Genomic DNA, 26,105 nt, shown 5'->3' with positions numbered 1-26,105 from the left:
TGTACTTTCAGCCTGGCATACCTATGCTCATGTTCATGCTTATACTTGACGAATTGTTAGAATCGGAATTTCGGAGATCACGAACTTGCTGCGTAGAACATTAGTTGCATAATACATTGAAAACGGCCGTTGGGCATGTATACAGTGCTCTAGGCATTAGCAAAAGGGTACCAGTCTGAGCCTAGGCACAGAGCTTTCGAGCTTCATCTGAAACAGTGAGGTTTACGCAGCTGACGCAAAATAGTTGAATTTGTTTCTGTATTTATTGATCTATATTCTCCATGTACACGTACAATGCACGTGGCACATGGTTATATATCCGCACTCAGGCAACATGCAAGCTTCGGCCTCGAAGCAATGGTTGGAAGTGCAAACATAGTAGCCTAGCGGAGTCATGCTCAACGCTCGACTTCGCCTGATCTACAGGTAGCAGATGAGACCCTGTTAAGCATAGCTCGCTCGAATCGGAGCTACTCATTTTTTATACAACCTAGCCGGTGGCTCGCCCACCGACGGCCCAGACACGCGGGGCCACGCGCAGCAATGGCAGGCGGCAGGAACGGCGGTATTTCTGCCTCTATCGGAGCCATTCATCCGGTTCGTGAAGTTCACATGCATGATAGCATCACAGCGAATGAGGGAGTATGTGTCATTTTAATGCAGATGTAGGTTCATGCGGAGACTTCGGACGGGTGAGCCCTGAGCTTGTCCAGCAAGGCATCGATGGCATCCATATCTGCCGCATCGATCTTCTCTCCGCTAGTATATCCTTCGGGAAGGTGCTTGACGAACTCGTCCATGGCAGGTTGGTAGTTCCGGACTCCGGAAGAGATGGCGTACACAGCCTTCTTGCGAGCGGCGGGTGCCGGGTCTGAGGTGGACATGGCGACGAGGGTTGGGAGGACATTGAAAACGATGAGCTGGACATGTACCAGTTAGTATTTTCCTCAACAGTAAATAGGAAGCGAGCAGGAACAAAGCACATACCTTATCCTGCGCTTTTTCGTTATTCTGCACGGCGGTTCCGATGCACCAGGCGGCCATGCGTCTCATTTCAGCTTCCTCGTGCTTGAGCAGTTCCACGAGTGGCGTCCACAGACCCAGTGGCTCCAGATTGTTCGCGTTATCGATAGACTCAATGAGCTGCTCGAAGTTGTCAAATGCGATCATCTTGTTCTCGAGATCGACTTCGTCCGAGTGCAGCGCTTCCATGGCGGCTTTCATGAGGTCGGCATCTGAGGGGCCTCCGAACAGAGCGGAGAGCATCTCAGGGTTCAGATTGCTGCGAGAGGTAGGGGCGGGAGCAGCGTCATTGGAATCGGCGGCCTGCCGAGCTGAGGTCGAGTTCTCGATACTCCATTTGAGGAGATTGTTCATGTTGGGGTCCATGGTGATGACCTGAAAGTGATTTGCTCGGGGATTGAAAACTGCGGTTCCTGGAGAGTGTGCTCAAAATATAGCAATTGATGTATGAAGACGATGAATTCAGATATTGGATTGAAATTCGACTGAATGAGTTGAATATAATGTAATCTTTATGACGGAGAAAATGTGTCAGATAAATTTTTCTTATCGCTCTATTTTGGAGTACCTCTGTAGATGGGCGGCGGTACTGTTCTGACGAATCGAGATGATTCATGGACGTTCCACCCGCTTCCACTCCCACACACACACCGCACGACCCCAGTAAGAAAAGAATAGTTGATAGAGTGATTTTTAAGGGCGATTCTACGTTTGCGATTGACATCTGAGGACATAGTTCCAAGATCAACAGTATACCTTAGCCGTGAATCATTGATATAGGACACTGTGATGGCTGTTTAGAACTTGCTCTTCTGGAAGCTGCCCCGCCATCCGCCGCTTAACCCCGCGATGAGATATGGCTGGAAGCTTGATACGGTCACCAGCTGTTCCGAGTGCGATGTCTTGAATCTCGGAATCCGAAGAAGATTTCTTGATTATGCCTCTTCAATCTTTTCAAGTAATAGTGTGCACTAGATGCATATGAGAACGGATTGATCAATGTTGACCCCTGTTCTATGGAGGACCTGGAGTCCTCCCAAAAGGCGGTGAGGTGAGAATGTAAGTCCAGAACAAGGTCTCCGTCTCTTCAAGATGATAGGGGAATCCAGAAGATCATGGACATTTAAAGACGCGTCAATCAGGCACTCATGCACATGGAGTCAGTAAGGCAATAACAATGAGTCCGGAGACTATTCCGCATTACCATTGTACATATGTTTGTAGACCGTAGACCATCTGGCTGATGCTTCCGCAGTGATGGACTGCGATGACCTAATCTTACAGGGGTTCTGGTAGAGAATCAAGATAAATAACCGATACTAGTACGGGCAGTAGGGTTCTGTAGCAATTACGATGGTCAATCATCCCAATATATTCGAATATAGAAGAGTACCTCCATATTATAATGAATGGTATGTGGCAGCCTAGGATCATCATCCAGAAGGATTCAGGGTTAGGCCTAGGATTCGATGGTTGGTAAGTAATCTAGCTTATGGGACGAGGATGAACCCTTTTTCTGGTCCGCCCAGTGACAGGAGGAACCATTCCCAAGCTTCCGATTATGATCATTCAGGCATTGAACTTCTATTTCTGGTTCTTGGATAGGGACCAGCCCCACGAAGCATGCGCAATTGTTTTTGCCATCCTCCTGGCCTCGTGAAAGGCCACCTAAGCGTTACCACTCACTGTGCTCAAATGCTTTCTCTAGGACGAGATCCGGAATTGTCAAAATGATTCTGCCTTGGGATTTCTAGACTTCTACGGAGTACGGCATTGACGACTTAGTCTACCAAGCATCATTCATCAGCAGCCGCATCATCATGAGAGGCAGCAATATTCTGGAACAATTAACATTAGTCTATGTAACTATAATAAATTCAACCTTCAAATAGGCATCATTTTTGTAGTGCTGAATATTCTTCTTGATCTCTCTGTAGCTAAGGTATAAATACATTGATAACGGTACCAGTGGCGGTGGACGGCCTCCTATACGAAGCGGCACCAAACCCGACGACCCTCTTTGCCTCTTATCCAAGCACCAGCATCATCACCGTCAAGACAATTCATAGTCGTTACAACTTGTCTGGTTAAAGAAAACATCATCATCGACATAACAATAATCTTAGCAAAGAAAGACTACTAAGATTGGGTGGACTTCAAGCCTCTTGACTGTTCGCTTTCTTTTTCTTGGACCAGTCGCAGCCCACCACAGCACCCACTTAGTCCTACTCCCTTTTAGTCCCCTCTCCCTTCTCCTTCTCCTTCTCCTCCACCCCCGACCAATACCACCAACTTACAAAGTTTACTTACGGTTACCGCTAACCTAGCCAGCCAGCCAGCCCAGCTAGCAGCTATCTTCCTTTCTCTCGTTCTCCTCTCTCCTCTCTCCCCCTGCTTCGAACTTCTCTCCCTCCTACCTCCTACACAACAACCTTTCCCAACTTACGTACTCAAACTCAACTTTCCATCCACCTCCCCTCTATCTCGTTTTCCCCCTCCATCAGTCTATATCTCTCCCTCTTCTCTTTAATTTTTCTTTTTTTCTTCTCTGTAGTTTTCGTCTTAATCCTATTTCTGTCACCATGGAAGGTACGTGGTTTCTGACACCTCAACAGCTTTGCTTGGGTTCCCTGCCACCAAACAACCCCCCGTTCCACCCCCCTCCTGCTCGCTTGCTCTACACCCACATAGCGAACAACAACTGACAATTGCATCGTTCCAATTTACAGAAGAAGTTGCTGCTCTCGTCATCGACAATGGGTATGTTTTTTATCTTCAGCATCATTGATGGTTCTCTCTCGACTTGGGCGTTGTTTATCCAAAGAGTCCCGCTCCTGAGCCTCCTGACCGTCCGAGCTCTCGGTCGCTCAACTGGCGCCTTTGGCACCTTCCAGCGCTGGCATCGGTTGTCTCTCACGGAGTGCTTCCCTTGGGGTTCTTTCTATTCAACGCAGCGAGAGAATGCTCTTGAGATGATGAACACAATATTTCGTATCTCGTACTGACGCTTGGTTCGTAGTTCGGGTATGTGCAAGGCCGGTTTCGCCGGTGACGATGCTCCCCGTGCTGTCTTCCGTAAGTCAACCCCTCACCCCATAACGCTAAACATCTGAGTCAACCTCTTCTACCCCATGTCATCCCTTGATGTCACTGTGCAGGTTGTCGCCAGGGGATGTGTCAACCGTTGCCCTTGCGTCCGGCTGGCTATTCCGTACCTGACGGTTTCCTCTTTTTGAATCATCGTGCGCGGCAGCGTAATCTGGACAATTAAACGCTAACTTGCGAGATAGCCTCCATTGTCGGTCGTCCCCGTCACCATGGGTAAATAATTCCCCCTTTCCTAATTCTGAGCTGTTGCGCTAGCTCGAATTCATGGTCGCTGACGATTCCAACGCAGTATCATGATTGGTATGGGCCAGAAGGACTCGTATGTCGGTGATGAGGCACAGTCGAAGCGTGGTATTCTCACCCTCAGATACCCCATCGAGCACGGTGTTGTCACAAACTGGGATGACATGGAGAAGATCTGGCATCACACATTCTACAACGAGCTCCGTGTCGCTCCTGAGGAGCACCCTGTCCTCTTGACCGAAGCCCCCATCAACCCCAAGTCCAACCGTGAGAAGATGACCCAGATTGTCTTCGAGACCTTCAACGCTCCCGCCTTCTACGTCTCCATCCAGGCCGTTCTCTCCCTCTACGCTTCCGGTCGTACCACCGGTATCGTCCTGGACTCTGGTGATGGTGTCACTCACGTTGTCCCCATCTACGAGGGTTTCGCTCTCCCCCACGCCATCTCCCGTGTCGACATGGCTGGTCGTGATCTGACGGACTACCTGATGAAGATCCTGGCTGAGCGTGGTTACACATTCTCCACTACCGCTGAGCGTGAAATTGTTCGTGACATCAAGGAGAAGCTTTGCTACGTCGCTCTCGACTTTGAGCAGGAGATTCAGACTGCCTCTCAGAGCTCCAGCTTGGAGAAGTCCTATGAACTCCCCGATGGTCAGGTCATCACCATTGGTAACGAGCGTTTCCGTGCTCCTGAGGCTCTCTTCCAGCCTAGCGTTCTGGGTCTGGAAAGCGGCGGTATCCACGTCACCACTTTCAACTCCATCATGAAGTGTGATGTCGACGTCCGTAAGGATCTCTACGGTAACATTGTCATGGTAAGTCTTCCTACCTTTCTATTCGGCTCATGCCGTCTTTTCTCAAATGTGTGCTCATTTTTCTTCTCCCTTTAGTCTGGTGGTACCACCATGTACCCCGGTATCTCCGACCGTATGCAGAAGGAAATCACCGCCCTTGCTCCCTCGTCTATGAAGGTTAAGATCATTGCTCCTCCTGAGCGTAAATACTCTGTGTGGATTGGTGGTTCCATCCTGGCCTCTCTGTCCACCTTCCAGCAGATGTGGATCTCCAAGCAGGAGTACGACGAGAGCGGTCCTTCGATCGTTCACCGCAAGTGCTTCTAAGGTATGGCGATTTTCCTTGAACCTTCTCTTGAATCTTCCATGACACTAAGCTGACTGGGCTACAGCTCTTGTATTTGGTTTTTTCTTCGCTCGTACTGTCCTGTTGTATCAAAAGACCGGAACGGAGGGGATGGTGACATGCAGGCCTTCTCTACTCGCACTATGAGGAAAAGATTGCCTGGAAAAGGGATTTTTTATATTAGTTGTGAAATAGAGATGGTTTACCATTGATATGCTTGTTGCTCGGTGTACCGGCAATTTCGGACGGCTTACGGAATGTGGCCAGAAGGAGTAGTGGTAGCCGATAAAAGGGAGCAGTGTAGAAGGAGTGTACATGGGGTCTTATGGACAGTGCGGTGACAGTCCTCGTATAGTTCAGCGCATATTTGAATCCTATTGCTTCCCATATTTGACCCGATTGAGGTTCTGGTCTCCGGCCTGCTCTTTGTCTTCAACTCCAAATATCGCTGGGACCTAGGTTCTTCGGTCCTGGCATGAGCTCCTGCTAGTCCTGTAGAGAGCACAGAGGTACGTCTTGTAGTCTGTTCTATAATATGATGTCACAGCCTAGCTCTCGTGCTCGCCTGAAAGCAGTTACCGACGGTGGTCGGCAGTTTTATCGCATGATATCAGGCCTAGAATCTCAGTAGGTGTACTTGAGGAGTATATGGACGTGTGGGTATTGCTTGTATTCAATCTATAAGTGCATTCCACCCAACCCTAAGGTGTTATTGACATTCATCCCTCGTCATCACTTATGTAGGAGGCAAGTCAAGTCGTCGTCAACAAACATATAGATAATCCAAAAAAACTTTCACAGAGCATGTCATAAGATATAGTATGTAACAGAGAAGGGGAAAGAATTCTTTTTAGTTTTCAGAAGCAGTTTCATGCATCCCAGGTCTGTAAGCCCTCGAGAACACAGCCTTCCTCGCCGTCCTGCCGGGGCTTGAGTTCACCGACTTGGTAGACGACTTCACCCTCCTTCTCAAAGAGTTCTTTGACTGCGGTCTCGGAGCCCTTCTCGACCACGATGACCATGCCGACACCGCAGTTGAAGGCGCGCGCCATCTCGGTGGCGGTCACGTTGCCGGTCTTCTTAAGCCAGGAGAAGACGGGGGGCAGTTGCCAGGCGGAGACGTTGATGTGTGCCGAGAGGGTCGAAGGAAGCATGCGGGGCACGTTCTCGACCAGACCGCCACCGGTGATGTGGGCGAGACCCTTGATGGCGGAGGAACCGCTGGAGCTGTTGGAGGGCGGGATTGACAGAGCCTTCAGGATGGGCTTGACGTAGATGCGGGTAGGGGTGAGGAGGGCGCGGCCCAGGGTCAGAGATTCGGAGGAAGAGAAAGGCATGGTGAAGGGGGCAGGGTCGTTGTAGCTCAGTCCGGATCTCTCGACGATCTTGCGGACCAACGAGTATCCGTTGGAGTGAGGGCCAGAGGACGCCAATGCGAGCAGGACATCACCGGCTTGCATGGCAGAGGTGGCCGGCAGGATGGACTTGGCGTTCTTACCGGTGGTGTTGATGGCACCGACGGCGGCACCAACGGCGTCGTAGGTCTCGTCGACGAAGAGACCTGGCATCTCGGCGGTTTCACCGCCGATCAAGGCACAGCCCGCCTGCACGCAACCGTCCGCGACCCCGGTCACGAAGGCGGCAGCGGTCTCGACGTCCAGCTTGCCGCAAGAGTAGCAGTCAAGGAAGAAGAGGGGCTCGGCACCCTGGACAACCAAGTCGTTGACGTTCATGGCCACCAGATCGATTCCTACGGTGTCGTGCACACCCACAGTGTGAGCAATTTTCAACTTGGTTCCGACGCCATCAATCGCTCCGATCAGAGTGGGAGATTCAGGGTGGTAGGCAGAGTTGGCGGCGGCAAGGGAGAAGAGTCCTCCGAAGCCACCGATCACTGCATCCGTGCCAGGGCGCTTCGTACGAGCGACACAGCTCTTAATCTTGTTGACGAGATCATTGCCAGCGTCGATGGACACACCAGCAGAGGCATAGGTGAGAGACTGCTGCTGCTGGGAAGCAGCTGCGTCCCTCTGCCTGAAGGCACGATGCGCAATATCCTTGCGGTAGAACATGTCTTCAAAGTGAATTGTCGAGATGCCAGCGTAACTCTTGCGGAGTGCTTCCTCGAGGGTGGATGCAGTAGCGGTGGAAGCAATGACACGGCCACCGTTGGTCTGCAGTTCGTTGCCGGAAAGTTTCGTGCCGGCATGGAAGATCAACGTGTCTTCAGGTGCCGGATCCAGAGTGATTGCCTTGCCCTTGGCGTAGGAGCCGGGGTAACCACCCGCTACGGCAATGACAGTGGTGGAGAAGTTGGGCTTGATCTTGATGTCCACACCGTCAAGCCAGTGTTCAGTGCAAGCAACCATGATCTGGGCCAGGTCGGTATCGGCGCTGAGCAACGGGAGCAAGGTCTGGGTTTCCGGGTCTCCGCCACGGACATTGTATTCGAGGACCTTAGGGCCGTTCTTGGTCATCATGAGACCGGTGAATAGGATACCCACAAAGGGGAAACCTGATTCCACCAAATCTATTAGCATACGTCCGATAAAGCTCGAAATTGGTTGAAATCAGACGAACCGTCCTTTCTCATGCCGTCAACTGTCGGCTGCACAATGGTGCGGTCGATTTCCTCCAGAACCTCCTTTGATGAGATGGGAGTTGGAGCATAGCAGCCCATTCCGCCGGTGTTAGGACCCAGGTCACCATCGAAGATCCGCTTGTGATCCTGTGCTGGAGGGAGAGAACGAATCGTATAGCCGTCGCTGAAGGTGAGAATACTGAGTTCATCACCCTCAAGATACTCCTCGATAACAACCTCATTACCAGCATCTCCAAACTGATGATCCAGCATCATTTCGCGGAGCGCTTTGTGGGCCTCCTCCTTGGTCTGAGGGATAATGACACCTTTACCAGCTGCCAGCCCGTCTGCCTTGATGACAACGTTGTGGTTCACAGAGTCCAGGTACTGACGCGCGGGCTCATATTCGTAGAAGTTCTGGTATGCGGCGGTGGGGATGTTGTGGCGCTTCATGAAGTCCTTGGAGAAGGTCTTGGAGCCCTCCATGCGGGCTGCAGCCTTGGAAGGCCCAAAGCATCTAATTCCGACTGTCATGGACGTCAATAGCATGTCCCATACTATTAAGTATACCCCAGAGGGTCCGGCAGGGAACAAAACACCCACCTGCCTGGAAATAGCCTTGAATGCCGTCCACAAGAGGTGCCTCAGGTCCAGGAACGACCAGGTTGACACCATTCTTCTGCGCAAACTCGACAAGGCCAGGGTAATCGTCTCCCTTAACGTTGGCGTTGGTAATCTTGCTGGAGGCGCCCTGAGCAGTACCCCCGTTGCCTGGAGCGACGTAGACGACATCGACGAGGGGCGATTGGCTCAGCTTCCAGGCATACGCATGTTCGCGTCCGCCGTTGCCGACCACAAGGACGCGCAGTTGTTCTTGAGCCATCTTGGATGCAGTTTTCTCGAGCAAACCTGAAAGGTATGAGTCACGTTAGCGGTCTATCGAGAAAGTAGTGGAGGCAGGCTGTAATTTCTCCAACTGTTCTGCCGCAAGACCAGACGCGCAGTAGTATCCAGAGATGAAGCAGATTGTATTCCCCGCGCAGAGAGATTCAATCAGCGATCATTCGATGACTGACAATCATGAACCGCAACCGCTCGGAGGGGCACCTGGCTAGTGCCCCTCACTCATTGCATGTTCACAGTTGGCAAAGAATGGACAAGACAATCACGACAGACACCAGGATAACCAAAAAGCAAGGAATTGCCTCACCTCTTGAGAGAATTGACTTGAGATCAAACTGCGTTGACAGCAGATAATGTGGCTGTTGGGAAAAGAAGCTTTCCACAGATTCTCCCAAAAGGCACCGCACCCTTTTTTTTTTTCTGTCGCGGACCGGCGGGTCCTCTTTTTCCCTTCCGACCCCGGATTTGGCGATGCGCAGATTGCCCTCAGCTTTGGTCTACACTAGGAGATGTATCCGGTCAATTGCTCCCTACAGTCAGTGATATAGTTCGTTATATGAAGGGTTGTCACTGAGATATTCAAAAGTAGTTTAGTTTCTGAGGGTGCAAAGAGGTTCCAGAGACCTCTACACTTATTACTACTCTATTGCACAGTAGCAGTTTTATCGCCGAGTAATATCCTGAATTTATACAGCAGCTTTGATATGCCCGTCTGCACATTATTAATTCGTTCAAACACTCCGTCACTCAACAAAAACACACTGAGCGAAGATCATCGCCAACCCATAGGAAGGTATCTACTCTGTATACCATCTTCATCGGCCTATCTGGACTGTTATCAACAGAGCAAGGGCGGTGAACACCAACCGGCAGAAAAAGCCAAGAAGACCCTGGAGACGCTTCAAGCTCTCGCGTTTACAGCATTGACTGACCCCCACACCTCATATCAATTGAGCGGACATTCCTAACTGCTCGTCAAGCATACTGCGATACATCTGGACTGGATGTTTCGGACCTCCGTGCGGTCTTTGAAAGACCCTCTCCGCGAACATGTCTGCTTTTCCTGTTTAGCTCAGGGACTCGGAGGTCGTCCCCGGTTGCGCCAGTTCTCCAACTCGCCTCTATCACGCGCTAAATCTGGCGATGACCAGGCTTCTGATGAGGTATTTGTCTTCTTCGTACTGGCTTTGAAGCCAGCTACGCCCGAAGTCTCTCTTTACTCCTAGATCCAGCTGCTGATTTTTCATACTCCCAAGGGCGATTCCCCCACAGCGAAGAAGAAGAAGAAAAAGAGAAAGGGTCTACAGGATGTCACAGACTCCGTTGTTCGCAGAGTATCCATTATCAGTCCCAGTCCGAGTCCCAGTCCGAGTCACAGTCACAGTCCCAGTCCCAGTCCCAGTCACAGTCCCAGTCCCAGTCCCAGTCCCAGTCCCAGTCCCAGCGCATCTATGTCCCTTCAGGAACAGATCCTGAAAACGCTTCGCGACGATGACGCCAAGGTACGCACGGAAGCTACAAAAAAAAGACGTGGAAGTACTACACCAGACACTGGTCAACCAATTCGGAAAGAGACGGTGACGGCGAAGATCAAGCGAGCTGAGCTCTCCGCGTTGGAAAGAGCGAAACCAAGGAATCCAGGCGCTCCATTCCAAGGCGAGGTGAGTTACACTATTTCTTTTCGCAGTTCGCTCTGTAACTGACCCACAATTCAGGAGGACAGCACTGCCCGTATTCAGTCCTCCCTTCAGTCAGTTGTGACTCTGCTGGATTCCAGAGGTGCAGATCTTGGGGGCAGAGAAACCATTCAAACCTTGTCGGAAAATGCGCGCTCTGTAGTGGGCCGACATTCTGGTGAAGTGCATTCCGAAGAGTTATCTATCACCCGTACGTGCTTTATCCCTCTTTCGACGTACTTTAGATCATTTAGCTCACTGATGCAAAGCCCTGGAAATAAAGACTGCTCCGGTTCCTCGATTGTCATTCGGTCTTGACAGAGTCTTGTTCAAGTAAGTTGCTTCCGATTTTGTCTTTAAGTCACGAGGGTGAGCTAACATGTTCCTTAAGCCCTGGTGTATATCATCTCCGTGATCCTCGATCCCGCGTCTTCAACTTCGATCCGTATCTGGGCTCCATCATGCCTGTCACTGAATTCGACTTTGATGCACTCAAGGAATACATTACTTCGTCCAGGGACGAGACTCTTCGGGGAATTGCAGAAAAAGAGAAGAAAAAGTATGTGGGCTCATCGTCGAGTATGACCTCGGTACTTTCTCATTTCCATTACCTGCTCTCTTCGTGGAGACCAATCGACGCCCGAAACATATCACAGGGCTTCCCAGATAAGTTGCGTACATTTACACGCCTTTTGCGAGCGCCGGCAGCCATGTTTCTCCGGTATCAAGATGGTGTATACGCCATTGATGCGGATAAAGAGTTTGACTCTGCCAACATTCTGATTAACCTTGGCAAGTCATTAGAGAAACTCCTGACTCTGCCAAAGGAGGATTTTGAGCGATACAGGAGGACCAGTACGAACAAGATCTCTCCGGAAGAAGAACAGGCTATTCCCGAGGCCTACCATTATTCGACAATGGGCGATTTTGTCATGAGATCTCAATTGGACGCTTATGATCCCAGGCTTCCGGGAACTGGAATGTTTGATCTGAAGACTCGAGCGGTCGTGTCCATCCGTATGGACGTACGCAACTTTGAGCATGGCCTCGGTTACGAGATTCGCCATCGCTTCGGCGGCTACGAATCCTATGAGCGCGAATTCTTCGACATGATTCGGGCTGCGTTCTTGAAGTACTCTCTCCAAGTACGAATTGGTCGTATGGATGGCATCTTCGTCGCCTTCCATAATGTTGAGCGTATCTTTGGATTTCAGTACGTCAGCTTGCCGGAAATGGACCAGACTTTGCACGGTCAGTCCGACACTTCACTGGGCGATACCGAGTTTCAACTCAGCCTAGCATTATGGAACAAGATCCTTGACAGAGCCACCGCAAAATTTCCAAAGAAGTCATTGCGATTCCATTTTGAGACCCGAGATGCGCAGACGCCGTTCATGTATATCTTCGCGGAGCCGGTCACCGATGACGAAATCCACGCCATTCAAACGAAGAACCAGGAAAAAATTGAGGCCTACCAGCGACGCATTCTCAACCTCCCCTCAAAGGAGCGTATAAAACCTAAACCTACACCAGCGCCATCAGAGCTCAAAGCAGGAAGCCAGCCAACCACCCCCGCAAAGGACCAGACTGCTGAATCGAGCGACAAGAAAAAGGGCTCATCACAGGAAATTTCCACTACATCCGATGTCGATCAAGAGACACCAGCAACTTCAGACGGATCGCCTGCCTCGGAGTCTCAAGGCGCACCCGCGGAGGAGGCCCAGGAAGCGCCGCGGGAATTGCTTGCCATGACCCTCATGGTCAAGAACAAAATGAACGGCTACTACGTCGAGCGGCCGACCAATTTCACAGCGTCCGACAAGTGGACGGTCCAGTGGGAGCTGACCGAGGTGAAACAGCCGCAAGCGCAATCCTTATACACTGCATGCCAGAACCGCCGGGCCAAGGCCCTCGAAATCCGCGGAGAGGGCGAGACCGGCGTCGCGGCCAATGTATATATCCGTAAACTGCGGGAGATCGCCAGGCAGGGCCGCGAATTCCGCCAAAGGGAGGACGCACTCGACAAGGAGCGAGGAATCGTCGTTCTGGATGGTGCGATCTAATCATTAGATCTTGTTCGCTTCCTGCGTGCGGCAGGGACATTCTGCCTTTTTTCTAATCCTATATCTTTTGACTTTTGAGCTTGTCATTCGGTTTCTCCCTTGATGTATTCTTCCGCCCACGGTTTTGAGAGGAGAAGAAGCCGCCCTGCATATCTGAGTGCGCGGCCTGCGTCTTTTGGTATCCTATAACGGCGTTTATGGTTAGTCTCAGGCAACATAATAATGTACGACTCACTGTATACAACATGTACTTTCGGACACCTCAATATCTGAACAGTTCGGGCAAATCTTAAGATACCTTCTGATTCTCTCTTAATACCTGCAAGGCAATCTTGTGTCCTGTAATACTGCACGGGTGATGGCACCTGTCGCACAATATATTCTAAGTTAAGAGAGAAAACAGCTTCACTGAAAGAAACTAGAACACCTTCAAGATCTGAAACGGGAAGAATATGATGTTCTAGAATAAATATATTCATACATGAATGCTATCTAAATACAGCATTTGTAGGAAAAAGATATCATAGTATTCAACAGAGCCTTATCTCGAGACAGCCCGCAGCTGTCGAGACACACAACAACTCTATGGCATTATCAATTAGAATCATCAGACTTCCATGCCGTAAAGGAAAAAAGACACAGGAGATCGGCAAAGGGGAAAGGAAGAAAGTGAAAAGCAAAACGCCTAGGAGATGTGCATTTGCGCTAGAAGCAGCATGTTACAAACAAATGAGACAAATCGCGCACCAAGTCCATGCGCCAAACTCGCAGATCCGTGTTATGCTCACCTTCAGCCTTTGGTAGACGCCTTTTCGAAAGAAAAAGGAAAAAAGCAGAATGAGTCGGAAGGTGATATCCGTTGAAAATCAAGCAAGCGCCAAAAGAAAGCGGGAAAATGCAGAGAAAGAGGAACGAGGAGCAGATGTTAGGAGGGAATGGGTTCAGGCAATAGTGTTCAAAATATGCAGTCATGGTAGTCCACGAATCCGCTTCCAGGAGCGCTGTGAATGGCTCAAGATCACAGATAGGTTGGATAGTAAGTACAGGCAGGCTCAGCCAGGAAAGAGAAATGAAGAAAGGAAAAAAATTGAAAGAAAAGAAATTGTTGTTGAATATCCAGGAACAACTTGTGCTGTACAATTCATAATGTGTCATTTCGAGTGGATGTTGCCCAGAACCGGCTCGGAAGATGATGCGTGCGGTCAAGCGAGTCCAGACAAGCTCATCAAACTTCGCAGCTTTGGGGGGCTGTGGACACCATCATCTATCGGAACCCACGTAGTTCTAGCTGAGGTGGTGTCCAATCCAGCTGGGGAGGCGCATCACTAGAGACACAAAGAGGCCCAGGTTTCAATTTATCAAGACCGCGCCGATCTTTCGATACGCCTTTGCTGAGGAAGCCCCTTAGCGTGGAGGAAGCTGTGCCGTATGCACTACGTGAACTCACTGTAGTACCCGCGCTTGTCGACACGGAGCTCGAGCTGCGGGCGCTTCGGACGCTGTTAGGTTTGACTGTAACTGATGGCATCGCAGGAACCGGAACTGCCAAGCGTGCCGAGGGTGCATTAGAGGTAGAGTACTCTAGTGGCAAGCCTGCGGACCCATGGTGCGTCAGCACGTCACCAGCTGTCTGTGGTCGATCACCGAGTTCGGCTCGAAAGCCACTATCAGCGTCGAGGCTCTTGAAAATGTCCAGATGGCTGCTCTTGCTTTCTGCACTGGCAGTTGATGGTGTTGGAGAGTCGGCTTTCTCTTCAGATTGTGGTGTAGCCTGCAAGCTAGTCTGAGATATCGTAGGTTTCTCTTCGCTGAGTTCCGAACCACTCAGTTTCAGATTTTCCAGCATCGTCCCAAGGCTAGCTGCCGTAGCCGGCCGGCCATCACTAGCGGCATCATCGTAGCCATCGTCGATTCCATTGACCATGGTATAGTTCCGAAACAGATAGCGACGCAGACGCGCAACCTCCGAGTCCCATTTTTCATTCAAGGATTGCAGAATAATCTCAACATCGTGATCCATCACATGGGAAGCCTGTACGGCGGTGGTCGACGCTGAGCTCAAAGATGGCGAAGTCATAGAACGAGTAGGGTTCGCCGCTGAGGAATGCTTGGACAGCTTATTCCCAACCGTCGTATTCTTGACATGAATGGCAGCGTGGATCGAGCGGCGAATAGAGCTCGTAGTGGAACTCTGCGCGTGGCTCAGATCACGCTTGACGTTCTCAATCTCCCGCCGAAATTTATCGAGGGACTGAACCCGGTCGCGGTCCATGGAAGAGAGATTCAAGATTGTCCTGTTTCGCTGGAGTCCGTTGACCAGGACAGTGAACGATTGCAAATTGATGTCGTTATTCTCACAGTGGACTTCGCGCAGGCAGGTGTTCTCCTCCAGCACGGAGGCCAAAGTGCTCGCGCCTTGAAATCCAAGTTTCTGATGCTCTATCTTCAAGACCTTGAGGGACTTATTCTTTTTCAAGCCGGTCAAGGCCAGGTTGAGCCCAATCCCAAATCGTGCCACATCCAAGTGTGCACTCTCTCCGCTGATATCCAGGTCTTCCAATGTGCTGTTCTCCTCGAACATTAATTGGAGCGATCTGCACGTCTCCGGTCCGGCGTCATACGGCAGTGAGGCTTTGGAAATGTCGAGATATTTCAGGGTCCGGTTTATTCTGAGAGCCTCCACTAGTTCCTGAAATTGCTCTTCCCTCTTAAAGTCAATCATCCTCATTGAAAGATGCGACGGTGTCTTGTTCTGAGCTATGGCGTCGAAAAGATACGAACAGCCCAGGTCTAGGCGGTTTTCACTGACATAAAGATGCAGATCCCGAGGCGCACCAACCACAGCTATTGAGTGCAGAAAAATGGCAACATCCTGCCCTGTCAATCCACACTGGTCAAGCCGAAGTATACGTAGGTCGCGAGATTGATCGCTGGCCAGATAAGTAGCTATCGCATCCACAGTCTCTCTATTGACCGCAGTTCCACTCAGAGAAAGCTCCTGCAGCCGCCATCTGAATAGAGTCTCTGGGCTAATCAGCGCTTCCGGGCCTGAAGTTCGGGAGACGCGTGAGAGATCAAGTTTTTTCAGTTTGCCAAAGTGCCCGAGGTACTGTTGGAGTAAGCTGGGACCTAAACGGCCCTGTATACCAGAAAGGTCGATTGCCTCTAGCGTAGAGGCTTGAGTAACGAGTGTCGAAAGAAGGAGATCAACGTCGTGAACGGTCAGGCCGCAGTGTCCTACTTCCAATGCACGTAAATGACTTCCTTTCTGTGAGGCAGCATCGACTAAGTAATCGAGATCTGAATCTCCGAGTCTGATTCCATTGAGCGCAACACAGTCGACGCTCGTGAGCTGCCTGCGGCAGATGGGGAAAACGGCTTCAGGAATTCCACATCCTGGATCGTGACTCTCACTATCAGACCTGGGCATGCGACTCAACGTGTAGGAAAAATCAAGCCGATTGAGGTAAGTGCTTTTCAGGGCCAAAGCGCGAATCTCTTGTGACAACACTGACAAGTTCTCTTGGCCGGGAATGTGAATGGGAGAGCCGGAGCGAGTGAGGAGAGCGTCTGTGTCCACTCCATGGAAATCACGAACACTCTGGAGCGCATCCAAGCTGACCCTGCTAAATGAGATAGAGCAGAAAGACTCGTTGTACCGAAGAGCTCGTAAGACCGCAATGAGCTCTAACGCGGTATATTTCTGGCGGTGGGGGGAAGCGGGCGGCAGAAGTCTGAAGCAGGGCGCATTGTCACATTGCATGTCAATCGTATAGCGGATGTTAGAGGTGTCGATATCATAACTGGCGGAATAGGCGACCAACGTTCGATCAAAGCAGCCGTAGTCTTCGTCCAAGCTGACAGGCGGGTAATTGCTCTCATGGTTCAAATCGCGAGGCACGATAAAATCGTATGGCTGCCGGAGCCACAACGGACGCAAAAACTCCGTCTGCTGCCTTATCCAGAAAGCAACCTCGAGCGAATGTACGGAAGCCAGGAAGACCGAGTATGGTTTGCCAAGCGGAAGCCGAAACGTCAGATGGAGGCTATCGTCACCCCATTCCATTGATAACCCGGTTAGATTCATCAAGCCGAAAGATGTAGCAGTTTCCAGATCGGACATCGAAACAACCGAAGAGCGACTAGAGATTTTGTGCAAAGGTATCAAGTGAAGCTTGTGTGAACCTAAGGCGAGATAGCACCCGGTGGGGGAAAGCTTGGTGAGGTCATCCGATGAGGCCCGTGTGGTAGTCTTGCTACTGCAGGCCATCTGGATGACCCGAAACATACGAAACGTTTCTGGGTCGTAATCTCTCTCGTATTCGAGCATCCGGGACACGCACTCGACCGACTTCTGGTCGAAGGGTAGAGGATCCGCATTACGGGTCATTTCCGCTGCTGAACGAATCCCTATCATCCATAGGTTTAGTTCCTGGAGATCTGATGTTTGCATTTGTATGAAAGCGGCCTTGTGCAGCCGCTCGTCCAGATAGGCAACTTCGACCATGGACGAAGGTCTCCCGTCGTCCAACATGTACACCGCGATGATGCTGTTCAGAGGGATTCCCACAGAGGCATCGTTGGGAACAGCAAGCTGGGGTTCTTGCAACGAGTTAATTGAGGCGACTGATTGGCGATTCATTGCTGGGGACCGCGTATAGGACGCAGGTATTGAGGAGAACATCTCCGCAGCCTTGCTCTGACTTTTGAACCGAACGAGATGCGTATCCGTGAGGACCAGGTACTGGCTTTTCTTCCTCCACATGCCGCCTGTCGTCTGGATCGCCCCATGGTGCAGAATGACCGAGCCGACCCCATTTCGAGAGGCAAAGGCGTCTTCATCGTCAACAGGCGAACCTTTTACGCGCCCGATAGACTTTTCGTCGTCATCCAGTGAATGAAGCGATCGTAAGGAACCAAAGACAGACGTGCGCCTTTTCTGCAGAGATTTACGTCGGGAACGAGTGGTGGTTTCCGGGACTATTATTGTAGGTGTCGAAGCTATGCAGGCTGCCGTTGATTCCGATTCGATCGTGCCGGGCCAATGCTGAGCATTGTTGCCCGGAGCTCTTGCTGGGCTGGTGTTCCGGACACCAAAAAACCCGGAATTTCGTCGGTTCTTCTTCTTGAGAGTGTTGACATCGTCCGAGGGCGATCGATCGTGGGTGATCGCGGAACCGGATAGAATTGAGGTCGTCGAGGACGGGCTAAACACGCTCAGGCTTTTTCTGCGCTCTTTCTTCCCCAAGCTGTCGGCCATGGCGGAGAGGAGCGGATAAATTGGAAAAGGTTCAGATCCACGGCAAGCGTAGAAAAGCAAAAATAACGAGTGTCAGGGAAATTTATTAAAGAGTGATAAGTCCTCACATCGACGACATCGACGTCGTTCTCACTAGGAGAGAAGCGCAGAAGAGCCAAGTTAGCTGAGTGTCACCACATGGTAATGATGGGCATGCATATTGGATAAAGACCGGCTAGTGGTAGATAGGGAGAGCATGATTTTTGGGACCATGAAACTAGCTCAGCCTATGGTCCTGTGGAGCAGGGAAGATGTGAGAAGGAAAACGAGGGAAAAGCAGACTAATTAGGGAGAAGGAAGAAGAGGGAAAGGAGAAGAAGAGGTGGAACATACAGCAGTCCGTCAAGGCGCCATGAGAAGCAATTGGTAGACTGAGGGGAAGCACCGGAGCTACGGCGAGGACAGTGGTACTTTAGGCCAAGTAGTGTAGCTTTGACGTAGTCACCAGAGATTTTAATAAACAATCGGAAATGGTTAAGAGAAAAGTAAAGAAGTAAAGAAAAAAAAATCATCCAAGTCCACAATTTCCCTAGGAGCTGAAGGCAACCGCTAACTGAATTGCTCACCAGAAGAAGAGCAGAAAAACAAAAGAATGAAGAAAGGTACGTGGAAGGTTACAATGAGACAAAGGAGCTGAGAGACGATAACCGCCCAGAGAGAATCAGAAGAACAGAAGCAGCGGATGAAGCACCGGAAAGGGAAGCAGATGGAAACGAAAGCAGCCAACAACGACAGGAAGAATGAATTGACTAGTACTGGCTTGCGCAATACTGGAGGAGGGCGAGATAGGTAGCTAAGGTATGATAATGACAATAATGAGATATGAAGGTAGGGTATTGGAGTATGGTAAGAACAGGGGAAATAAACCAGGAACAGGAACAAAATAAGATGACCAGGAACAAGATTTCACACCAGAACCAGAGGGGAAGAGTCAATGGATGGAAATGGATGGATGTTGGCTATCTTAGTAGTCTTAGTAGGTGAATAATAAGAGTGACAGATAACTTGATATAACTAAATGTCGACTGTTGGTTAATGACTACAGAAGTATTAAAATAATAATACACTGTCAATAATGTCATTCGATTTGCTGATTGACGACAAGCATGATGTCAGCGTGGATCATGTAAGCAATTTTACTTAGTTAACTATGTTTATTTACCCTCTTTTAGTAAGGTAAGGAATTACTTCAGTTACGTACAAGTTACAGGTTACTGCTGCAAACAGCTCTGGCGGCAAGACGAGAACAGTCAAGGACGATCAATGCCTCATGGTGATGCTGACGGCAAAATTTAATGCTACTTGCTGATCAATAATGATCATAGAGCTTCGCAATGGGAAATGATCAGATGGAGCCGATCGCAATAATGTACGGGAAAATTGGCAGCAATAGCATCATTGTATGATGTACCTCCCTATAAATCCATGACATAAGTTCTCAAATCCTGAGTTCCATGACCATTCAGCACTGACACTTATCGATACATGAGAGAGACTGAATATCCAACCCAGGTACCTCAGTCTCTAGCCAGGTACAGAGGTACTCCGTAGCTAAAAAGGGGTTGAAACTTGAAACATGGGTGGATTTAAGCTACCTGATACCGACAAACACTTAGCCTATCTTGGTAAACAATTTGAGGCGACCCTTCCATTTACAAAAGTGTGACGGATCCGAGCCACACCAGTTGTAGACAAAATAAACGAACAGACGACTCTTCCATCCGTACAACAACAGTTTGAGATACTTTCTTTAGTTCATGGTCAGGTTTTAGGAGACGAAGAACGCCTCCGAAGCACGGAACATCTACACTGTAACAGCTAAATACAGCTTTCAACTAGCGCAACGCAAGCTCCACCAGATCTCGGATCGTCATCGTGTGGATTACTCAATTCATAGAGAGAGAGGTATTCCACTCTGAGAAAAGGGTACACTGTCCAGCTCCAAGTCTTCTGCGGTCTCCATTTTACCTCCCAAGGCCAGTTGAGTGCCAAGTGTCATCGACTATGTGGAACTCAGGATGGTTCCTGCCTCCTTCATGGTTCTAACTTCGATCCTACCTGGGAAAGCCTGAAAGGTACGGTACTCACTACCTTACTCATGCACCTAAACGGAGCCATTGAAGCCTATTCCACTGAGCCACAAGCCCGGGCGCCTTCGAGAAACTAAGAATAGCCGCGTACTCCGTACACCAGCAAAGTAAGGCTTAGGGCTAACCACCACAGTACTCGTAATACAAGGGCCAAGAAAAGCCATTTGGATCGAGTGATTCACCCTTGATGTCATGTTACAGATCTTTTCCAATCATGGCACTTTTCGTCCTGCGATCAACTTGAAGTTTATGATGCAGCACAGCTTGTATTCTTAGTGAATGACGGAGTCCCATTGCTGATCTACGCAACCGGATAGCTGAGGATTTACGGAGTACAGGACTTAGTCGAGCCGTCGTCACGGAGATCACAAACAGCGTTTCAGATTCATCCCCGCACAGAGAGTGAGTACCGTGGCGAGGAGAGAGGGACGACGAAAGAGCGCATCGGCCAGTTGAGCCATGTAGTTATGAGGCAGACCATACATATCGTTCTGGTCATTGTCTCGGCTCGACAAGATGCAATGCCACACATCGACACTGCCCTGTGTTTTCGGCGGGTGGATGCCTTCGATGAGCGGAGACCTTTGATGAAATTTCAAACTTATACAAAACCCGCTCTACTCCGATTCTGAGAATCGCGCTACCCTCTGTGCCTGCAGTCGTTCGGCTCGTTTTACCTTCCGCATGAAATCAATATATTCGTTCACTCTCCGCTCGGCCCAGATGCATCCCCCCAGAGTCATTGCCGCAATCTGTAGGAAGACCTTAAATTGCGGAGTCAATCCCCGGTAGACCCGGGCCGTCGGAGACAGCCACTCAGAAAACCCCTCGAGGGGGCCGTAGATGAATTTGGACCGTAGATGGTCCTTGGAAAAACGCAAGGTCCTCGGACGACTTGATGACGGCGACGCCGGTGGATGCGACGGAGTTGCTGCCGGCGGAGAGAACTTGAAAGGATGAGGAAGCATAAGGATCATATGTGCAAGGATGGACACGGAGCCAAACTACCAATCAAGAGCTGAGCGTCAGCATGTTGCACTCATTTCGCCAGCACATACTCCTAAAATGGCCCAAGCAATTGATAGAGAACGCTTGGGCAAGGTCTGGGCATTCAACCCATGGACCCGATATGGAACTCATCTGGAAATAACAAGGATTATTATCATGATCAAACCCACCCGAAACGCTCCAGTGAGGAACCCTCGAACAGCCTCCGATGTGACCTCGTCTGGAGGGTCAATGTCCCCTTTCTGACTCACTGTAGGCATGACGGAGGGATCTGATGATGTGCCAATTTTATAGATGTTATGGACTGAAAAGAAAAAAGTCCAGAAGAACTGGAACAGTCGTCGACATGAAGCTGAGATGACATTTGCAGCTGTTATCATTCGATAACACTTGCGAATGACGCAGCTATACAGTCGGATTAAGTGATTGTCCCTTTCCGGTAACACTGATACGCGGGACATGTTCCGCTAAAAAAAGTGACACTGAACCAGACCTTGATTACTACCCAGCCCTTGAGATAGGCTGAATCAGGATTCAATTGCACGGGAACTGCTTGATTACTGAATCCTAGAAACACAACCCTTCAATTACTGAACCTGCCGCCCTACATCTACACAATGCCTCTCTCCGCACGAACAGCGACCGTCTCGCGGGTGACCAACGAGACCAAGATCCAGGTGTCTCTCTCTCTCGACGGCGGCGTCCTCCCTCCATACGAACCGTCAGATCATTTCCCTGCCCCTGAAGACCCGAAGGAGGCAGAGGCCGCCAAGCACGGCATCGTTCCCCCCAGGAATGCCGCCCATGCGACCCAATTCACACCGACCCAGCAGATCACCGTGAGCACGGGGATCGGATTTCTGGATCACATGCTGCATGCTCTCGCCAAACACTCTGGGTGGAGTTTAGCCATCAGAGCCAAGGGAGATCTGTACAGTATGTGCTTCAGTCTCGTCCACTCGCACTATCTCGTGGCTAATGTGTTGTACAGTTGACGATCACCACACCACCGAAGATACCTTCCTTGCGCTCGGTACTGCCTTCACCAAAGCCCTAGGCGCCCGGCAATCTCTTGCACGATTTGGACGCGGCGACGCTCCGCTCGACGAGGCTCTCTCCTGGGCTGTGATCGACCTCTCCAGCCGTCCCTGGGCCGTGATCAACTTGGGCTTCAAGCGGGAGAAGATCGGAGACCTGAGCACCGAGATGATCACTCATGGACTGCACAGCTTCGCGCAGGCTGCCGATGTAACGCTGCATGTTGGCTGCACATACGGAGATAACGACCACCACCGTGCGGAGAGTGCGTTCAAGGCGCTGGCCGTAGCTATCCGCACTGCCTGTGCCAGAAGGGTGGCTGGCGAAGTCGGAGCGGGAGATGTGGTTAGTACAAAGGGAGTGCTGTAAGGGTTCTGAATATATATGAGAGGGGGAGGGGCAACTACGGATATATCAGCAGCCGGAGAGACGAAGTTACGAAGATACAGATGAATCCCAAAGAATACACTGCATTGATGCTCAATTGGAACCATTAGTCGAGATCCAAACTCGCTCCTCCAAAGAACTCTAAGCACCCAGCGCCTGCACGGCCCGCGTCCAGTACGCCTTGCGCTCCTCATTCGCATTCGTCCCCACACAACTGGTGATGTACTTCTCCCACCCACCCTGGGAACCAGACTGGAGCTCCGAGCGCACATCCTGCGAGCACTGCGTGGTGAGGAACCAAGCCCCGGAACCAAAATCATATTCCTCGTTCGACAGCAACAAGTCAAGGACACCAGCCGGGTCGCCAGACACACCCTTCAACTTGTCCGCAAGAGCCGGCAGAGAAGCCGCATACTTGGCATTGAATGCAGGCGATTGCATATTCCGAGCTATACGAAATCAGGGTCAGCCCTCTTCTCGCAGAATACGAATCGTAAAAAAACAAAACAAAATGCAAACATACTCCCCTGCCCCGCAACACCAGGGAAATGGTTCCTATTGTACTCGAAATCCAAACTCTCAAAGGCCATCAACCCGATCACGGCCGCCTGCTCCGCAGCCAAGGTCACCTTGTACGTCTCGAACGACTTGGCGATGTTGGCCGCGGCCTGCTCGGACGTGGCGCATTCGCCCGGGGCGGGTGCGTCCGCGCACGACTTCGACTTGGGCGCGATGGCCTCGATCTGCGCTGCTGTGATCTTCACGTCTCGGGCCTGGTGCTGGGTGGTGGTGGAAGCTGGAGCCGCGTAGCCCAGGGTAGGGAGGATGAGGAAGACGAGAGAGTTGTAAAGATGAGTTGGCTTCATTGTGAGCTGCGTTGTTGTGGCTGGTCTGTACTTCTACCGGTAATCAAAATGTATAACAGACAGTATGAGTCCTCAAGGGAAGAGATCTGAAGATGTATGAGCAGTATTGGCTTCAAACACACTCTTTATATGATTTGAAAAGAAAGGCAGGTAATGCTAATGAGATAATAGTCACTAGTCGCACCATTCCTCACCGGAGAAGCGACAAGAGTCTTCATTCCTCATTGCTCGTTCCAGATATTTCAGGGTGGAGTGGAAATGGCTGGCGAGACTGCGGCTTAAAATCTGAATAGAATGAACAGAGGTCTATGGAGTCACTTTGTCTCATGTTTCAATGTAGTAGTATTCGCAGGGGTAGATTGTGTTTAAAACATTACCTATCCTACCCCTGGTGTTTTGCTGGATTCGTCGAGCGTTGCAACCCCGATTATGTCTCAAGGTGTTGCTGGACGAATCTGAAGCATATGCCTCTCGCAGGCCCACGCCTGGTATGCATTAGCGGCGATCTGCTAGTGCCGAACTCAAAGTTGATTGGAACACGGAGAATCGGGGCTGAAACATGTTGCACGGTATTCTTCCAAGCTGCATGTTGCTGACGCCCAAACAGGATGGAGAACTGCTTACTGGCAATCTCTTGCGCCTTACTAGATCATCTGGAGCCCAAGCCTCCAATATAGCACTTCTTCTCCATCAGTCCTCGACTGATAACTTGGAAGTACAGAGGCATCCGTGGACTTGATATGAAGAAGACAATGGTCATTTGATTGACCTGGTCATCGCGAATGTATCATCGCTTAACAAATTTCTATTTCCGGTCTGCTTCCCAGCCGATACGTTATAACTGTAGTGGGGATGAGTACACCCATCACGAGCGCAAGTCTATAGTGACATGAAAGGTAGTGGGTCAACAAGGGAGGTGAAAGATCAATACAAAGAAATATGTAAAAGAGACAATGGAGAAGGAAAGGTGAAGAGGAAAGAGCAAAGTAGATCAGGAATCTGAGAGAGCCAAATACAATGCGGGTAGGCTGCCTAGCAGACTACCTCGCATGCAGATAGATCCAAGTCATCTTGCCAAAACATGTACAAGCAACCATCTGATTCAAACAGGCGCTTCGGTCAATCCGTGACCCAAGAAAAACTCCATACATGCACGAATAAGCAGAGAAACATGGCCCAGAACTGCGTGTCTCAGAACAGTGTTGGACCATCGGGAATAGTGGGTACAAGAAATGCTGGATGCAAGAGTCGTATCAAAATGCGTTGCGAAGTGACCACGGTCACAATTTCGGTCACAAAAGAGGCGTCGAACCTTAATCGCGACGGTTGTGAAGTTCGAACGAGGTCTCCGTAACATGGGCAGATTCTTCGTCTTCTTTAAAGCTAACACGACGAAGTAGCGTAGGCATCATGCTTCGAGATCGACGTGTAGGGGAGGATAAGCGACCCAGGCCCGGTAGCTTCGAGTATCGGTAGCGGTATTTCGAGCTCAGGAGAATCATGCGCCCATAGACCCACCAGAGGCAGAATCCCACGACAGAGGCCAAGATGAAACCCAGAACAGTAAGGAACATCCAATGCTGACCCATCCAGAAAATCAATCTGGCGTCTTTACCGTGCCAGCTGTTGCCGACATGGTGAGTGAAGAAGCTCCACGAGTACTTGTTGTATTCATCCTGCATGAGAATCCGAACTCGTGCAGCCTCACTCGGTTTATCTTGCATGTATTCCTTCCAAATCACTGACAGGAAGAGAGGACCAGTCGAGTACATGACGGTAATATAAGGAAGCAGCCAGCTGCGGTCGTAAGATTTCAACAATTCAATGACTCGAAGGAAAAACGGATGTTGGGGAACGGATCCCATGGCATCGTTCGAAATACCCGTTGGAACGGTACGGCGCACCCAAGCAGGGTAGGAGAGGAGGGGATCCAATCGCCGGTTGCAACCCTGAATCAATTCGAGTCAGCAAACAGAACTTCTCAGTTCAATTTAGTAACCATGCTCGGAAAACATACATCATCAAGGTCAATATATGTACCGCCAAAGTGAGCAAGAACAAAGTATCGGATAGTATCTGCCCGTTGGATCGGGTACTTATAGCCGTCGAATGTGTCGAGGAACCACGGATATTCGTCCTTGATGAATTCGCGCGACTTTTCGTTGGTCCATAGCTGATGCGGGAGGACACGTTAGTATAACAAGGCAACGGTTGACGGGAAATGAAGCACATACGATGTATTCATAGTCAGGGTGCAGATCTTTGCAGCTTTGTTGAGCCTCCCGCCATACTTCTGGGATTGTCTCGTTCTTGTATGTCTGGTGAATGATCTTGGGTATAATCTGCGGCCGTTGTTCAATTAAGCTCGAATTTGGCGAGGGAAGCTCCGCGTGACGAATTGCATCGGCCGAGGCATCTTCTACCAGCAAGGATAGTAGGGTGAAGACACTGCGCACAAGAAACGATATGATGAGCAGGTTGACAATGAGAAAGATCAAGACACCGCGCCGCATGTTGGATGTGTAGTAGCACGACCGTGCAACTGTGCAACAGTACGGCCGAACAAAAGATGGACAGGTGTCCCCAATTGAAGCGCAAATTATTTTCTGACGTGATTTCGAGTCGTAAGGGCGTGTCGTGTGAGGTTCTTGTGAACGCGAAGAGGCCGCAACAGTTG

The 26,105-nt window shown here is 50.3% G+C and overlaps 9 protein-coding genes across 9 annotated transcripts, besides 2 other annotated features; 3 read left to right on the top strand and 6 right to left on the bottom strand.

Annotated features, from left to right (window-relative positions):
• Positions 1-671: 671 nt before the first annotated feature.
• On the bottom strand, positions 672-1,389 carry fes1 (Hsp70 nucleotide exchange factor FES1; the record flags this gene model as incomplete). Its single annotated transcript, XM_001257681.1, has 2 exons — positions 672-920; positions 988-1,389. 2 exons carry the CDS (start codon positions 1,387-1,389, stop codon positions 672-674), a joined length of 651 nt encoding a protein of 216 aa, XP_001257682.1.
• Positions 1,390-3,271: 1,882 nt separating this feature from the next.
• Positions 3,272-3,292: a microsatellite.
• Positions 3,293-3,605: 313 nt separating this feature from the next.
• act1 (actin ACT1) lies at positions 3,606-5,498 on the top strand (the record flags this gene model as incomplete). Its single annotated transcript, XM_001257680.1, has 6 exons — positions 3,606-3,616; positions 3,715-3,783; positions 4,043-4,098; positions 4,314-4,344; positions 4,421-5,192; positions 5,268-5,498. 6 exons carry the CDS (start codon positions 3,606-3,608, stop codon positions 5,496-5,498), a joined length of 1,170 nt encoding a protein of 389 aa, XP_001257681.1.
• An 888-nt stretch (positions 5,499-6,386) lies between these two features.
• Positions 6,387-8,981, bottom strand: ade1 (bifunctional aminoimidazole ribotide synthase/glycinamide ribotide synthase; the record flags this gene model as incomplete). Its single annotated transcript, XM_001257679.1, has 3 exons — positions 6,387-8,047; positions 8,098-8,625; positions 8,702-8,981. The coding sequence occupies 3 exons, from the start codon at positions 8,979-8,981 to the stop codon at positions 6,387-6,389; spliced, it is 2,469 nt and encodes an 822-aa protein (XP_001257680.1).
• A 1,024-nt stretch (positions 8,982-10,005) lies between these two features.
• Positions 10,006-12,740, top strand: NFIA_051270 (Pet127 family protein; the record flags this gene model as incomplete). Its single annotated transcript, XM_001257678.1, has 5 exons — positions 10,006-10,164; positions 10,228-10,662; positions 10,717-10,888; positions 10,947-11,010; positions 11,069-12,740. The coding sequence occupies 5 exons, from the start codon at positions 10,006-10,008 to the stop codon at positions 12,738-12,740; spliced, it is 2,502 nt and encodes an 833-aa protein (XP_001257679.1).
• Positions 10,348-10,445: a microsatellite.
• Positions 12,741-14,004: 1,264 nt separating the features above from the next.
• Positions 14,005-18,000, bottom strand: NFIA_051260 (uncharacterized protein; the record flags this gene model as incomplete). The annotated part of the gene is made up of 1 exon (XM_001257677.1): positions 14,005-18,000. The coding sequence occupies one exon, from the start codon at positions 17,998-18,000 to the stop codon at positions 14,005-14,007; it is 3,996 nt and encodes a 1,331-aa protein (XP_001257678.1).
• A 2,746-nt stretch (positions 18,001-20,746) lies between these two features.
• On the bottom strand, positions 20,747-21,397 carry NFIA_051250 (uncharacterized protein; the record flags this gene model as incomplete). The annotated part of the gene is made up of 2 exons (XM_001257676.1): positions 20,747-21,133; positions 21,308-21,397. The coding sequence occupies 2 exons, from the start codon at positions 21,395-21,397 to the stop codon at positions 20,747-20,749; spliced, it is 477 nt and encodes a 158-aa protein (XP_001257677.1).
• Positions 21,398-21,754: 357 nt separating this feature from the next.
• Positions 21,755-22,544, top strand: his3 (imidazoleglycerol-phosphate dehydratase HIS3; the record flags this gene model as incomplete). The annotated part of the gene is made up of 2 exons (XM_001257675.1): positions 21,755-22,073; positions 22,129-22,544. 2 exons carry the CDS (start codon positions 21,755-21,757, stop codon positions 22,542-22,544), a joined length of 735 nt encoding a protein of 244 aa, XP_001257676.1.
• Positions 22,545-22,703: 159 nt separating this feature from the next.
• On the bottom strand, positions 22,704-23,428 carry NFIA_051230 (uncharacterized protein; the record flags this gene model as incomplete). The annotated part of the gene is made up of 2 exons (XM_001257674.1): positions 22,704-23,011; positions 23,086-23,428. 2 exons carry the CDS (start codon positions 23,426-23,428, stop codon positions 22,704-22,706), a joined length of 651 nt encoding a protein of 216 aa, XP_001257675.1.
• Positions 23,429-24,741: 1,313 nt separating this feature from the next.
• NFIA_051220 (glycosyltransferase family 32 protein) lies at positions 24,742-25,941 on the bottom strand (the record flags this gene model as incomplete). The annotated part of the gene is made up of 3 exons (XM_001257673.1): positions 24,742-25,377; positions 25,446-25,601; positions 25,663-25,941. The coding sequence occupies 3 exons, from the start codon at positions 25,939-25,941 to the stop codon at positions 24,742-24,744; spliced, it is 1,071 nt and encodes a 356-aa protein (XP_001257674.1).
• Positions 25,942-26,105: the final 164 nt, after the last annotated feature.

This window comes from Aspergillus fischeri, genomic scaffold, assembly GCF_000149645.3.
Source record: "Aspergillus fischeri NRRL 181 1099437636266 genomic scaffold, whole genome shotgun sequence".
Lineage (NCBI taxonomy): Eukaryota > Fungi > Ascomycota > Eurotiomycetes > Eurotiales > Aspergillaceae > Aspergillus > Aspergillus fischeri.
The sequence above is the reverse complement of the archived record's forward strand: the minus strand, read 5'-3'. Positions and strand labels throughout refer to the sequence as shown.